General features: G+C 37.7%; 1 protein-coding gene across 2 annotated transcripts in view; it reads left to right on the top strand.

Moving 5' to 3' along the window:
* Window positions 1–14,191, top strand: part of LOC118244484 (serpin A3-4-like) — a 29,987-nt gene extending 15,796 nt beyond the window's left edge. For both annotated transcript variants that reach the window (XM_035539506.2, XM_035539507.2), the window contains 4 exons: window positions 1,086–1,731; window positions 6,699–6,969; window positions 10,544–10,691; window positions 11,846–14,191. In XM_035539506.2, the coding sequence (XP_035395399.1) occupies window positions 1,098–1,731; window positions 6,699–6,969; window positions 10,544–10,691; window positions 11,846–12,034 (1,242 nt within the window). In that variant the 5' untranslated portion in view covers window positions 1,086–1,097 and the 3' untranslated portion in view covers window positions 12,035–14,191. The remainder of the gene's footprint in view (window positions 1–1,085; window positions 1,732–6,698; window positions 6,970–10,543; window positions 10,692–11,845) is intronic.
* Window positions 14,192–15,006: the final 815 nt, after the last annotated feature.

The following is a 15,006-nucleotide window of genomic DNA, read 5'->3' as shown; positions in this document are numbered from 1 at the left end:
GGTACCATTAATACTAATTTCTAGAGTTAAAGGTATTGCTACAGATGTGAATGGATTATTTTCTTGCTACTTTGGAAAAGGCTTTCCTGTTCTGTGGGTATCTTTTAGTATTGTTCCTCTAGATTTCACTCATTCATCTTCACATTGTGCCATTGCAGCCTTCTATCCTAAAATCACCTCTCACTGGATTTGTGATGATAAAAGCATGATTGGTCAGGTGTTTCCTCTGTTTATTTTGTTTGTTTTGTTTTATTGATTATTTTCAATCACAAACCTGAAACTTTGCATGCAGCAGGCACACTTGATTCCATTTGTTCTTCTGCATACTTAACTCATTTTCCCTTTTTTAATAAACAATATTGTCTTTCAATGGTCTTGATGATTTACTAATTGCTCAAAGCAGATTTCTCTCTTTCATTAGTTACATGGAAGTTTATTTGGGTGCTTGTTTTTAAATAGTGCTTATTTGTTCAAGCTTTATGGAATTACTGTAAATTTTCATCACTTCCTCATTAAGAAGTGCATTTACTTTCTCTCTGGTGCCTGCCTATATGTTTACCCATAGCCTACCTAAAAATGTGTGTAATATTTTGATTGTAACAATGGAGGAATACTGTGTGTTTCTTTCACTTTATTTATTTATTTATTTATTTATTTTCATCTTGCTAAATTTAACTGACTAGGCTTGAATGGCTCCCTTACCCTCTGTTCTATAGACCTCTACTTTTGACTTACAGGTTTTTTTTATCACTTAAAACCACATTAAAAACAGAACTCTGGGGAGAGAAAAAGAAAAAAAAAAAAACAGTTTCAAAGAAAATGTAGCCTAACCGTAATGAGGGTGCTTTTCATATTACTTCACTTTTCTTTGATTTTAATTTTTATTCTTTCATAATTTGTTCAGTAGATTGAGTAATATTCAAAAGCCTGCTTCCTTGAAATGGAAAGCTGGTATCTCTGAACTCAAATGGCTTGGAATCACTGGTACTAAGCCAACTCTGTACAGTGAAGGGGCTGACTTATTGGAAAACATGAGGTAAAAAGATCTGTAAGCCAAGTGTTATTTTTCTTTTCTTCTTTTACAGATTTATACAAACATGAAGCTGTTGTTTTTCCTGTGCCTTTTAATTGTTGGGATTCATTCCAACAGTTATCTCTATGAGCCTAATCGCCAAGGTGTAAGAAACCAAAATCAAAGAGGCCAAGAAAATCAATATATGCTGCAGCAGACTGTAGGGAACAGCGTTTGTCAGTTTGCATGCTGTTTCTACAAGGAGATTTCTTCTCGTGAAAACAGTGGGAATATTTTCTTTTCTCCCTTGAGCATCTCTACTGCCTTTGCAATGCTGACTCTCGGTGCCAGATCTGACACTCTGACACAGATTCTTAGGGTCCTTAGTTTTAACCCACGTGAAATTTCTGAAAACCAAATACATGAAGGTTATCGTCAACTCATGCAAATGGTAAACAGAAAGAATGAGGCATTACAGCTGAATATGGGAAATGTCCTGTTTGTGCTTGACCAGTTGAAACCACAAGATAAATTTTTAAATAATCTCAGAAACTTCTATGAAGGAGAAGCTTATCCTATGAACTTCAAGAGGGCTAATCAAGCCCAGATGAAGATCAATGAATATGTAGCAGGAAGAACCAATGGGAAAATCAGGGACCTCATAAATAACCTTGATCCACTTACTGAAATTCTCCTCATTAGTTATATTTATTTTAACGGTAAGATATACATATCTTATTCTCTTACTTCATGTATTATTTCCTCAGGTCAGTCTTGGACTTCATCACCTTTTTTTGCAATATGTTTTCTCACAGGGAATCATATCTTGTTTTCCTTTTGGTCCTCATTCATGCTTAATTATAAACAAAGCTACTGGAAATTATTTTCTGCTTAATGCTGATGATAATTTTTAGCAAAATTTAAGGCATATTTTCCTTATATATTTTAATGTATACATTTCTTTCCCGATAAAAAGTGAAATGTACTTTCAGGAAGGCATTTCTATGCAGTAAGGTATGTAGTCCTTTACAATCTAGTAAGATTTATTCTTCTAGTAAGGCATTTTTCTTCTCCACTTTGGGTTTTTGGTTTAACAACTTCGGAGATAAATTCAAAGAACACTGTTAAAGTAAAACAAGATGTTACCTAAAAGCAAAGCCTTGCATTTACTCAATATTTCTGCAGTTACTAAGTATAGTTATGTATCCAAAGCTAAATGTGTAAAAATAGTTTTAGTTTCACACTGATGTTCTGTTTTCACTATGCCTTCAAGAATAGTGTGGATGTAGTGCTGATGTGTCTAAAGGCATAGGTCTTCAACCTTTTTTTTTTTTTTTGATTTACAGATCCTAATATTTTCCAGTGAAGAAATGGATTCCCCCCTCCCCCCCAGTATCAAATACAAGCTTTCTGATAATAAGCTTGTTTTTCTTAATTAACTTATGCAGTCTGCTTAGATACAGTCTACAGATCTTCCCAGAGCTTTTCAGTCTGCTGCTCTAATGAGAAGAAGAGAAGCAAGGTTGTAAGGCTTAATCAGTTATCTAATAACAGATACTGTGTCTTCTTTTTAGGAGCACATCTGAAATGCTTATATCTCAACGCGTGCAGTATGAGGAACAAAGGAAATGAACTGGAAGCTTTGGTCCTCTCCTAGAGCTGTGATATCATTGGTATTAGTGAGACTTGCTGGGACGAGTCCCACAGTTGGAGTGCTGGGATGGAGTGCTGTTCAGGAGGGATAGGCAGGGTAGGCGAGAAGGAGGCGTTGCGCTGTACGCAAGAAAGAGATCAGAGTGTATAGCCCTTGTAGTTAGGGATAATCATAGAATCATTAAGTTTGGAAAAAAACCTTCAAGATCAACTACTCTTTCTGAGAAGAAATTTTTCCTAATTTCCAACCTGAAATTAGGTTGGAATAATGTGGTAGAGAGCTTCTGGGTGAGGTTTTATAGGGATGGATAGCAAAGCAGATGTCTTTTTGGGTGTCTACTATCAACCACCCACCCAGGATAATAGCACTGATATCATATTCGCTGATTCTGTAGGCCTTGGGGGAGATGTGATGGTATGTGGCTGTCTTGACCACGGTGATCATGAAATAGTTGAGTTCAAAATTTTTGGTGTCATGGGAAAAAAAGGTCAGCAGATTTGCCATCCTGGACTTGAAGAGAGTAGACTTTAAGCTTCATAACCGGTGGTCTTTCCATTTGTGGTCACCAAAATTGCAAGGGACATGTTCTATCAGCTGAATGTTCATAAGTTTGTGGGGCCTAAAGTGCACCCCAGTGTACTGAAAGAGCACTGAAGAAGTTAGTGGATGTTATAGCTGGACCCCTCTCAACAATTTACCAAAGGTCTTGGGAGTTTGGAGAGGTCTCTGCTGACTGGCCATTATACCATTCTACAAGATGGGCATGAGAGAAGCCCCAGGAAATGATAGACATCAGTGCCTGGAAAAGTCATGGAGAGGATTGTCCTGAGTGTTATTGAAAGTCATTTAAAGAACAAAGCTGTTAGCAGGCGTAGTCACCATGGTTCATGAAGGGAAAATCCTGCCTTAGTAGTTTGATAAGGTCACCCACTTAGCAGATGAAGGGAAGGCAGTGGATGTAATCTTCCTGTATTTCAGTAGGGTCTTTGATACTGTCCCTCACAGTATCCTTCTGAAGGTATTGTCCAACTGTGAGATAAACAGGTTCATGCTACACTGGGTGATGAACTGGTTCAATGGTGGAGCTCAAAGTGTTGTAATGAATGGGGCTAGCAGGTGGTCACTATTCTGCCATATTTATCACTGGTCTTGCCTCTTCTTGAATATTGTGTGCAGTTCTGAGCTCCACAATATAAAAAGGATGCTAAGGTACTTGAATGTATCCAAAGGAAGACAAAAAAGCTGGTAGAAGGGACGGAAGACAGGTTGTATGGGGAGAGGTTGAGGACACTTGAGATGTTTGATCTGGAGAAGAGGAGGCTCAGAGGTGATCTCATTGCTCTTTACAACTTCCTGAGAAGAGGAAGGGCTGATCTCTTCATCTTAGTTACCAACGACAGAATGTGAGGGAACTGCACAAAGTTGCACCTGGGTAGGTTCAGACTAGATATAAGGAAAAATTTCTGTACCATGAGGGTTGTCAAACACTGGAACAGGCTTCCTAGAAAGAGGGTTGATGTCCCATGCCCATAAGTGTTCAGGGGGCATTTGGACAATGCACTCAATAATATGCTTGAACTTTTGGTTAGCCCTGAAGTAGTCAGAAAATTGGACTTGACAATCTTTACAGGTCCTTTCCAACTGAACTATTCTAATTCTATTCTAGTTCTTTCAAACCTCTCTCTTACGCATTTTATCACATTCTGAAAACAAAGCAATTACACTCAGAAAAATAATATTATGCAATTTATCTGCTAAAAATATTGTTAAGCTTTTAAACTGAAATGGAGAAGGCATGCATTAGGAATTATATTCTCTTAAAACTATTAACTTAGGTGTTTCCATTTCTGTCCTCAGTATGACAATTTCCCCCAAAGTAACTCATAATCAGATTTTTATTTTTTTACTTTTCATCTGTGCTCCTGTTCCTTGTGTTAATCTCTGAAGGTTTGGCCAGCATTAAATGAAGCTGTTTAGAATCTAGATGACTAGTGTTTCTTAATTCTCTTGAATAATTACTAGTTTGTCTGAAATAATGTTTTCAAGAGAGGTTTTTAAGTACCATATGTCACGTCTTTCAAAACTAGGGGAAAAAAAAAAAAGACAATTTTTTCCGCTGAAAGATGTTTGCAGACAGAGCAATAGATTTAGTAAAACCTCAAATGTTCTAAGAGGGAAAGTTTGATACACAATGGGGAAAAAAGCCAGAGAAACTTCATATTATCAATGTTCTTTTGGAGTCTTGTTCTCTCTATATACATTACAGCTTTCCTTGCTCAGTACTGGTGACTGTCCTCTCTGTTTTTTGTGGTGTAACTTAGTTTAGAAGTCCTTCCCTAAGGACAGAAGTCTGGAAACGTTTTCCTGGTTCTCAGCCAGTGGACATGCTATTCTACCACAGTACACCGGTCCCTTATCATTCCCTAGTTGAGCTGATCACCACAAAGTATCATACAGTGAGGTTAATTTTTCCACTTGAACTCTGTAAAGCATTTGAGAAAGGTGCCATCCTAGAAGGTAACCTCATAAGAAAGAGGAGAGTGTAAGGAATGAGAGTTCCTATGAAAGAGGAGGAGAGGATTACTGCATATCATCTCTCTCAAACCTGTGTGTTAAATTCTAACATTCTCCACGGTTTTTAATCAAGCAAAGCTCTTTTTGAAATCAGTGGATGTTTTCCCTAAATTGAGCATTGTGTAAAGGTTGTTGGAGTGTTTCAGGACTTGTGTCATTCACATTTCTTTGATACATTTTTTTTTTTCCTTAAACCTTATCAAGGCAGAAGTCCTGCCTGTTACATATTTGATGAAAGAAGTCTTCATTTTGGGGGGAAGTTTTCAGAGCAAGTCAGCCAATAACTTCAGAGCTGTGTTATTGTGGTCACTACTAATGAAGAAACATGAAAGCAGTAAATTGTCTTGTCTTAAGAGTAATGATGGTTGTCAATTTATATTTTTGTAGCCCAAGACATGCACTAATTAAATCTCATTTCACTTTTTCAAAGTAGGATATAAGTGCTGTTCATGTCTATTCCACAGATGGTAGAGACAGCACGTGATAAGTTCATTCATACTAAGCTGCTTAGTAATCATTGTTCAAACACAAATCAAAAATAATAGCATCTTGTTTCATGATTTTCTTAATGGCACTTGATTTAATATTGTGATTCTGCTTTTGCCCACTAAACTTGATCAAAGGTGACCTTTGTTATTCAAAGCAAAATTTACTACAGAGAAATGCCTCTTTCTTTAAAAATGAAACAAAAAGCAAGCAAACAAACAAACCAAACAAGCACCATAAAAAAAAACAAAAACCTTCTTCCTCCTTTTTTTATATCTAGCTCAGCCTCTGAAATGGATGAGGTGGGTATCTAGAATTCAGTTCAGAAATTTCTCCCCAATAATAATCCTTTAGAGTTTCAATGTAGACAGTTTGTTTCACTATGACTAAGTGAAGAGCATTTGGAAATTTAATGTTTGTAGTTTATTTATTTATTTATTTATTTTATTTTTTACCCCAGCAGTTTCATATGAATAGGTTCTTCATGATTTTAATGGCAATCAGGTAAAGTGCCATATGAAACCCTTCATTCTGGAAGTAACCTGAATCTCTTTATTTCTCTAGAGAATTTAACCCTCATTTCTCCCTTCACAAGTCCCTTTGGTGGGAACAAACAAAAGGGAGAATCTTTCTTCTTAGCTCCTGTTTAAAGGCTGCATCATATGAGGGCTTTATAGGCACCTTAAAACTGTTGTTTTGAAGGAAAAGTGCACACATCCCTTTATATATTAGAATATTTGGTGACAAATTTAAATTAAGTACATTCCACCCTGCTGAAAGAAATGAGGGGGTTTTGTACATCACAGTCTCCTTGCTATTGAACTATTATGAGTATTCAGTAAGACCAAGTGCTTGTTGCAAACTGGTTTATCTTTCAAGCTGATCCAGGTGTAACAGTTTCTACCTCTATGAATGTGTCCTATGGTTTAATGTGCTCAAAATATCCTATAACTCTGTCTCTTATGTTTCAAGCTGAATGGGAAAAACCATTTGACCCAAAGTACACTAAAAAGGATAAATTCTTTGTGGATGGGAACAAGGCTGTTGAAGTCCCAATGATGTTTGGAATGGGCCTGTTCAAGCATGGCTATGATGAACAGCTGTCTTCCACAGTTGTGCAAATGGATTATAAAGGAGGTGCTTCAGCATTTTTTGTTCTGCCTGATCAAGGAAGAATGAGGAAGCTGGAGAGAAAATTGTCTTGTGAACGTATGTCAAGATGGAGGACATTAGTCTCAAAAAGGTAAAATTCTGCAGTTCTTGGGTCAGAGAGTAGGCAAGGAAGCCCATCAGTTGGGCTATGATACAGATCAGGATATTATTTTTAATTTTATTTTAATCTGTGGAAGAATTCCCACTGACCAAAGCTGAAATTTGGCTCCCTGCTGCTCCTGTGGTTTTAAATTTAGTACTGCATGAAGTGGAAACTTTCACTGCTATGGGACTTTTCTGATCCTGCATTTTATTTCCTATTTTCAACTATAGCCCCCAATTTTCTGTCTTAATACCTCTTCTACCTTTTTTTTTTTCTCTCCTGTCATCTTCTTCTGTCTTCTGTTTACAACTACTACCATTTTCCTTCAGCTTTTTTATTGGCTTTTTCTTCCTTTCTCTCCGTACATTTTTTGGTAATCACACATTAAATGCTGAAATGGCACCTTCCATTTGCCCATTGTGGGGATAAAACTAAGTGATAAGTGTATAGAGCATCTGACTTTGCGGAGCCAATGTATTCATGCTCTCTGAAGACATAAGAAGGTGATATTGTATTAATACATATTTGTTTCAAGGTAACTTTGAGAGTAGAAGACAGAAAGTTCATATGCTTTAAATATATATATATATATGTAAAATTTAGATTCCTGCTTCATTAGTTTCACATGTAGAAGTAGCCTTTGATAGGACAAAATATGTGTACGAGCGTAGGCAAAACTTTTATAAAATTAAGCCACTGTGTTCCTCAGACTTATGAATATGTCATGTAAGAGACCTTCACACATTCACATTTGAAAATGGTGTTTTAAATTATCAGTTTTCAAGTTGCAAATGACATCCTAATATGTCAAACTGTGTCATACTCTTAACCCTGATTCACAGTCAAAACTTTTCAAAGAATTCTGAACTATTTTCCAGAGGGAGGAAAAAAAAAAAAAAAAGAAGAATAATGTGTGATTCTCAGTGCAGCTTCACAGTTTTTAATTTCCTGGGAACAGCTATGTGGTTGGTCACTAAAATCACTGTAGGACAAATCAGAAGCTGAATCAAGTTACTTATGAATCATTTCTGCCAAAGAAACACAATTTGCTTTTAAAACTAGCAAAAAATTTGCTAAATACAAATGAGAGTTTTTATGTTTCCCCTCCCAGTCCTTCCCCCCCCCACCCCAACTGAAATAGATGAATAGGCGCACAACTTATATTATAAAAAAGACAACTCTACCAAAGACCTTGAGCTTCTTTCACACAGGTCCCCATTTTTCATCATGATAGCTCTCTCCCGCAAACTGAGACAGACTTCTCCTTTTTCCTGTAGTTTTCAAAGCAACTGATGGCAGTTTTTCTATCCTTTGGAGTCTGTGGGATGTCTCAATAAATGGGTTTGATGGTAGGATGTGGAATGATGTAACAGTTTGTGGCAAGTTATTTTTGTCCCTGTTTCTCTACCTGCAAACTGACGTTGACACAATTCGCAGAAGTATTGTGAGGAGCATTGTTCATTATTGTTGAGTTCCAAATGTGCCAAGGTATTGACACAGCTGAGTACAGACAGCTTAGATCTATTTAATGGTTGAACTGTGGAGAAAATATCCCTTTCTCTTCTGGAAAGTATATCCCGGTGCTTCCTGTCCAGTCACATTGTTGCTATATGCCTACAGCTTTCCCTTTCCTGCATGATGAAAGCAAGTGGGGGCTTTTAAATGAGTGTCTTTATGTAATAGATAGACAGATGATGCAATGATTGTTGCGTCCTCACTTGAGACAGCAATCAGTGCCATCACAAATTAAGCAGAAGAGATCAGCAAGCCGTTATCAATCCACTAGCACTCTCATTTTTGACTACCAGCCAGACTTTGCATTAGATTTGTGGAGATGCTGTGCTGTGAAAGTATGAGCCCTTCACTTTCCACCTGCCCACTGGATGACTTGCTCTTTGGCAAATTTCATTAACTGTTCCACATTCTCCTTGCCCTGGAATCCTGGACAGTTTTCCTGGTTTCTGACCAGAAAACAGTACCTACAATCAACATTGTCATCACTGTCTCTAACTCAAGTGCTGCTTCTAGCTGTAGATGTTCCTTTTAACCTTAGAAAATAAATTGTTAGATCCTTACTGAAAGATCAAGGAAGAAATTAGTCAGAAATATGGGGTTCTTATTAATTTATTGAAAGCATCAAACTAGTCACTTTCCAAAATAAAATAAAATAGCATTGAGTAACTCAGCAGACTTGACACAGATAAATAATTATCTATTTAGTAGCTGGACTCTGTCAAAGTGCTTTTGTTTGTTATTTTGTCATCTGTACAATCACAGCCACATATTGTCCTTCTCTGCTGTATCTTCTCTGTCCTTGATTTTATATGATAAACTTACAAGGCCGACGTTTCTTTCAAAAGTGATCAGTGAACTTGGATGTGCTGGATTTTCTGTGTCCAGCCTGGAACACCTGAAAGAATATCTTTTTCACAAGGTGAAACCTCTGCATCCTCCAGTAATGGGGCATGTTTAAGATCTTTCCAGCAGAATGCACAATGCATCACTAACGTTTGAAAATGTCAGATGAAGAACATTAAAGAGGTACATATGTACAGTTGTGTTGGCTCACTCTGCAGACTAGAGACCTTAGCCTCTCAACTAGTCTTGCAACATTGTTATAAACCTTTTCTTCTCCCCTAATTAATGCCACTCATGACCTCATGATGTTCAATATGGTCAAATGCCAGGCCCTGCACCTGGGTCAAGGCAATCCCAAACATGAATACAGGCTGGATGATAAGTGGATTGAGCAGCCCTGTGGAGAGGGACCTTGGGGTGTTGGTTGATGAGAAGCTTGACATGAGCCAGCAATGTGCACCTGCAGCACAGAAAGCCAACCATATCATAGGCTGCATCAAAAGTAGCATGGCCAGCGTGTCAAGAGAGGTGATTCTCCCCCTCTACTCTGTGCTCATGTGCCCCACCTGGAGTGCTGCATTCAGCTCTGGGGCACCCAGCACAAGGAGGACATAGAAGTATTAGAATGAATCTAGAGGAGAGCCACAAAGATGATCAAGGGTCTGGAGCACCTCATCTATGAAGACAAGCTGAGGGAGTTGGGGTTGTTCAGCCCTGGAGAGAAGAGAGGGCTCCAGGGAGACCTTATGGAAGTGGCCTTCCAGTACCTAAAGGGGGCTACAGGAAAGCTGGGGGGTAGAGGGGGGTAAGCTTTTGTCAGGGCATGTAGTGGTAGGACAAGAGGGAATGGATTTAAACTAAAAGAGGGTAGATTTGGATTATATATTAAGAAGAAATTGTTTACTATAAGGGTGGAACATGTTGTCTAGAGAAGTTGTGGATGCCCCATCCCTAGATGTTCATCATCAGGTTGGATGGGGCTTTGGGCAACTTGGTCTGGTGGGAGGTGTCCTTGCCCATGGCAGGGGGGTTGGAACTAGGTAATCTTTAAGATCCCTTCCAACCCAAACCATTCTACGGTTCTATAATCTCCCACCTAGGCTAGAGAAAGCCTGCAAGCAAAATGAGTTGTGTCTCAGGACTCTGTTAAACTGAGATATCTGACCAAAAGCTTCATCATATTCTTGTGCTTCTTTTCTGGCAGCTCAGCAAATTTTTATCTTCCGAAATTCACTCTTTATGGGAGGTATAACCTAAAAAATATGCTATATAGAATGGGCATCATGGATGTATTCACTGATAAGGCTGATCTCTCTGGGATCACTGGACAGCCCCAGCACAGAATTTCCCAGGTAAGTCATACTGCTTTTTGTTTTATGGGCCCATGGTTACTGATGCTCACATCACTTTCTTTTTAAACACTCATGATGCAAAACTCACATAAGAAGGATTCACTTCACATGAAAAGGCAGAATTTGACATACGGAGTATTTCACCTGTGTTACTTGGGCTGTCATTCACATTGCAATGGAGCAGGTAACAAGTCCATAACTTTTTAATCCAGGAGTCATTTTTCTTCTGCTGGTACCGCCTTATAAAACAGAAAAGACCAAGTTATCATCTCCCCACATCTTGGTGCCCTCATGCAGTGTGTTGTTACGGTTCTATGTCTACCTTCTTTTGCCTGTCTGGGGGTAAAAAGGGACTGTAGGATGTATCATTTCTTGTGTTTTATGGTAGGAAGGGGAGAGGAAAAACAATGCTTGCTTTTAAACATTTTGGGAGAAAGGAAAATGCAGTTCCTGAAAACAGTTGGCTTCAAGCCTGTGAGCAATGAGTTCCATTAGTGTCAGTCTCAGGCAAAAGCTACAGATAAGTTATACTTCAAGATACAGACAGTTTAAAGTTGACAGTCAGTGCTAACAGGCAGTGCCAATTTCATTGTCTAATATGAGAAAAACAACAAACTGCAGGTGGAAGTCAATGAATTAGGATTTGTGAATGCCTTGATTTTGGAAACTAAAACTTAGACATTCCTCTGTAAGTTTCAATTTGCAAAATCAAGACATTCAGAGATCCTAATTCATTGTCTTCCATTTCTAGCCCCCTCTTTTATTCCCTTTTTTTTTTTCAAAGACATTAAGGAACATGGGAAAAAATATAATTTCAGGGTGCTATTCATTGTGTTATACTGCATGTTAATTCTTCAACTATACAAACTTGTCAAAGACAATTAAATGTGATTTTGCTCTCTTTTAAGTTTTATTCTAGCTCCAAGGATCTGCATTAGAGACAACAGGAAATGGGAAAAGAAACAAAGCAAAAGTTTTTGTGAGCAGAGAGATGTTCTTACCTCAGAGTTGAGCTTTTTCTCTCTAGGGCTAAGAAAACCATGCTTTCTAATGATAATTTCTTACTAACATCTTCACAGACTTTTAGCTCAAGTTCTTGTTTAGGTAACTAGTTTTGTACCCCATTGACTTGTAACATGTCTGTTTCTTCACAGGCTATACATCAGGCTGTGGTGAAGGTGGATGAGACTGGCACCGAAGCAGCAGCTGCCACAGGCATGGAAATTGTGCCTATGTCTGTTCCAGTTACTATTAAATTGAACAGGCCCTTCCTAATGGTCATAACTTTGGAGAACAATATACTTTTCATGGGAAAAATTGTGAACCCTCTGAAAAAAGATTAAGTTGATGTACATATTAGGTACGCAGTTATCAACACTGTTAAATCCAACGTTTCACCTGATGAGCATAGCATGGCTACAGAGGGCTCTCCACCTCTTAACTATGTTATTCACTGTTTTTTTGTAGATGAGACACTTCAACAATTTGTCATAGTTGCATGTTTGTTTGGGCCTTTTTTTTTTTTTTTTTTTTTTAAAGAAGGTTACATTCAGGCAAAACTGTCATTAGATCTGGAACAAAGTAGGCCTGTGTAATACCGACAGCATATATACATTTTCTAGCAGGGAAGATGAGGAGCATATGAGCATGTGGGTGGAGAGGACTGTGTAAGCCTGCTTCTTCCCTCATGGCTGCCTTCTCACCACTTTTTTTTTTTTTTTCATTGACTGACAAATGGGTACAAGTTATTGCACTTTACTACTTGTCCCCATTTTCCTACCAACATGAAGTTCAAATTTAGAATAGATTTTAACATACATAGTGCTTACTACCTTGCATAATACCATTGTTCAGTGAGTCTGTTACCTCCTTGCCTTTCAGCTGTTCTGGCATCTAAGCTGCTGCAAAGGGGGTCACAGAGAAGGTGTGTTTTTCCCTTGCAGATATATACTTGTCTATCCACTGTTTCTGTAAGAGTTCCCAATCCAAACTCATCCCAGAGCAGATGTGTCAGAATTGGGTCTAAGAAAAGAAGACATAGATCAAATCTCTACAGCTTCCTGGATCAGACCTTTGTAAATCTGATATACAGCTTAGAGCAGCCAGAGTATCTTCTGGCCTGTGCCTTCACCTAAACCAGCTACTAGAGGAAACATAAGCCATCTCCTTGTGGTGCCAGTGCCTGTAGCATTACCATCTGGCCCTGGGAGATTACCCATGGTAGTAAGCACCATTGCAGTATTGTTTGTAGGACTGAGCACCCTACCAGTAGCACCTTATACCCCATTGGTGACTTTTACCATGTCTTGATATAACCCCTTCTGTTCCCGGACTGTCCAGTAACACAACATTGGTATTCTATTTATCATCTACTTCATAGTTAGTATAGCAGCAATGTTATAGGATCTGTTTTCACTATTAGGATACACAATACCAAAAGTCACATTCATAATGCACATGCTTATTTATTTTTTCTTAAGTTTACTTTCCTATCTATTTTTACTTCTTGTTTCAGAACATCTATCAGTATTTTATTTCTGTGCTCATGTTCAAGGTATATATCTGATTTCTGGTTGCAGGAGGGGTAAATTATTGACTAAAATGGGTTAGTCTGTTAATGGGTGTTAAGCATTAACAACAGTCTTTGTACAGTCTTGAAATACACAGTCAAATGTACTATGGTAGAAGAACAACAATGAATAAATATGACATTAAAAGTTTCTAATTTTGCTATTTTTTTCTGTAATTCAGAGTTAAGAATTAAGAAGCATGGTTCCAGCATTTTTTTTCACCAGTATCAACAAACATTTATATATTGCTCATATGCCAGCATATATTGCTCAGCATGATAATGCCAGTAACAAACTTCAGAAAGCCCTCTCTCTTTGGCCTGAGCACTAAATCTCATTCAGCACATAACAGGTTATTTCTGTTAGGAGGAGCAGTTACTGGGAAGGTTGGGCATTTCTTTGACACATCAGTGTTTATTTGAAAGGCTATACACAACATATTGCTTCTACTTTATTTAATGTATAGATTCATATGTGTCCCTCGTCATCTCTGTTCTGGAAAGGTCTCACTTGACTCTGTCTGATTGTTATGTTACCAGTCTTGACATGTGTTTTTTGCTGCAGTTCTTCTTCCTTCAGCTACTTTATTCCATAAACAAAATGTTTGCTCCTAAATTCTATACTGAGTGATAGAGTGATATTCAGTCAGCCACCTAGATCATACTCTTTTTTTTTTCTTTAATAGATTATGACAGAAAAATGAAAGAAATACATAGAATCTATGAGCTTTTTGTAAAGGAACTTATTTTCAAATAATATCACAGGTATACAACAGAGAAGAAAAACTCATCTGTGTGACATTTAAATTGGGCAATAAGGAAGAATAAGCTCATTATCTCACAAATTAAAAGTTAGATATAATCAAGTTGTTTTCATTTGTCTTTGACTACATCACTGCATCTACAGCAAACCTTAACAGAGGACATTTTTCTACAGGTTCTTGCAGACCTTTGTATTCTAATATAAAATATTCTAATTCAGAAATTTGTATTCTAATGTAAAATATTATTCTAATTTTGTATTCTAATCTCATAATATTTATATTCTAATATAGAATACAAAGAAGAGAAGGCTCTGGGGAGACCTCATTGCAGCCTTTCAGTTCCTAAACAAGGAAACTGCCTACAAGGAAGCAGAAGAGGTACTCTTTGTTAGGGAGTGTAGTGATAAGACAAGAAGTAATGGTTTTAAACTGAAAAAGGATAGATTTAGATTGGATATTTGAAGAAATTCTTCACTATGAGGGTGGTGAGACACTAGAAGAGGTTGCCCATCCCTGGAAGTGTTCAGGACAGGTTGAATGGGGCTTTGAGCAGCCTGGTCTAGTGGAATGTGTCCCTGCCCGTGGCAGGGGAGTTGGAACTAGATGGTCCTTAAGGTCCCTTCCAACCCAAACCATTCTGTGATTCTATATTTATCTACAGACACTGCAGACCAGGTCACAGTGTTATGACATAACCAGATCTTCCAGCTTGCTTTCCTTAAAAATATGTAGTAGGAATGGATGTACATCCAAAAAAATCTGACTTAAAAATGAATGGCAAAAAAAGGGAAAAAAAAAAAAAGGAAGAAAATTTTGGCATGTTCACATGACAAAGTAAATGAGAATTATGAAGAAAAACTTCAGAAAATGGAATACCAAATCATTAAATAGAAAGCTGCAGTAAGACAGGACAAAGACTACTTTGAGAAAAAAATAAACTGCATAAGTTTATTAGCTGCCATAGGAGCTAAATAATACATTC

Source organism: Cygnus atratus, chromosome 5, assembly GCF_013377495.2.
Source record: "Cygnus atratus isolate AKBS03 ecotype Queensland, Australia chromosome 5, CAtr_DNAZoo_HiC_assembly, whole genome shotgun sequence".
NCBI classification, from domain to species: domain Eukaryota; kingdom Metazoa; phylum Chordata; class Aves; order Anseriformes; family Anatidae; genus Cygnus; species Cygnus atratus.
This window is presented reverse-complemented; position numbering and strand designations above follow the sequence as displayed.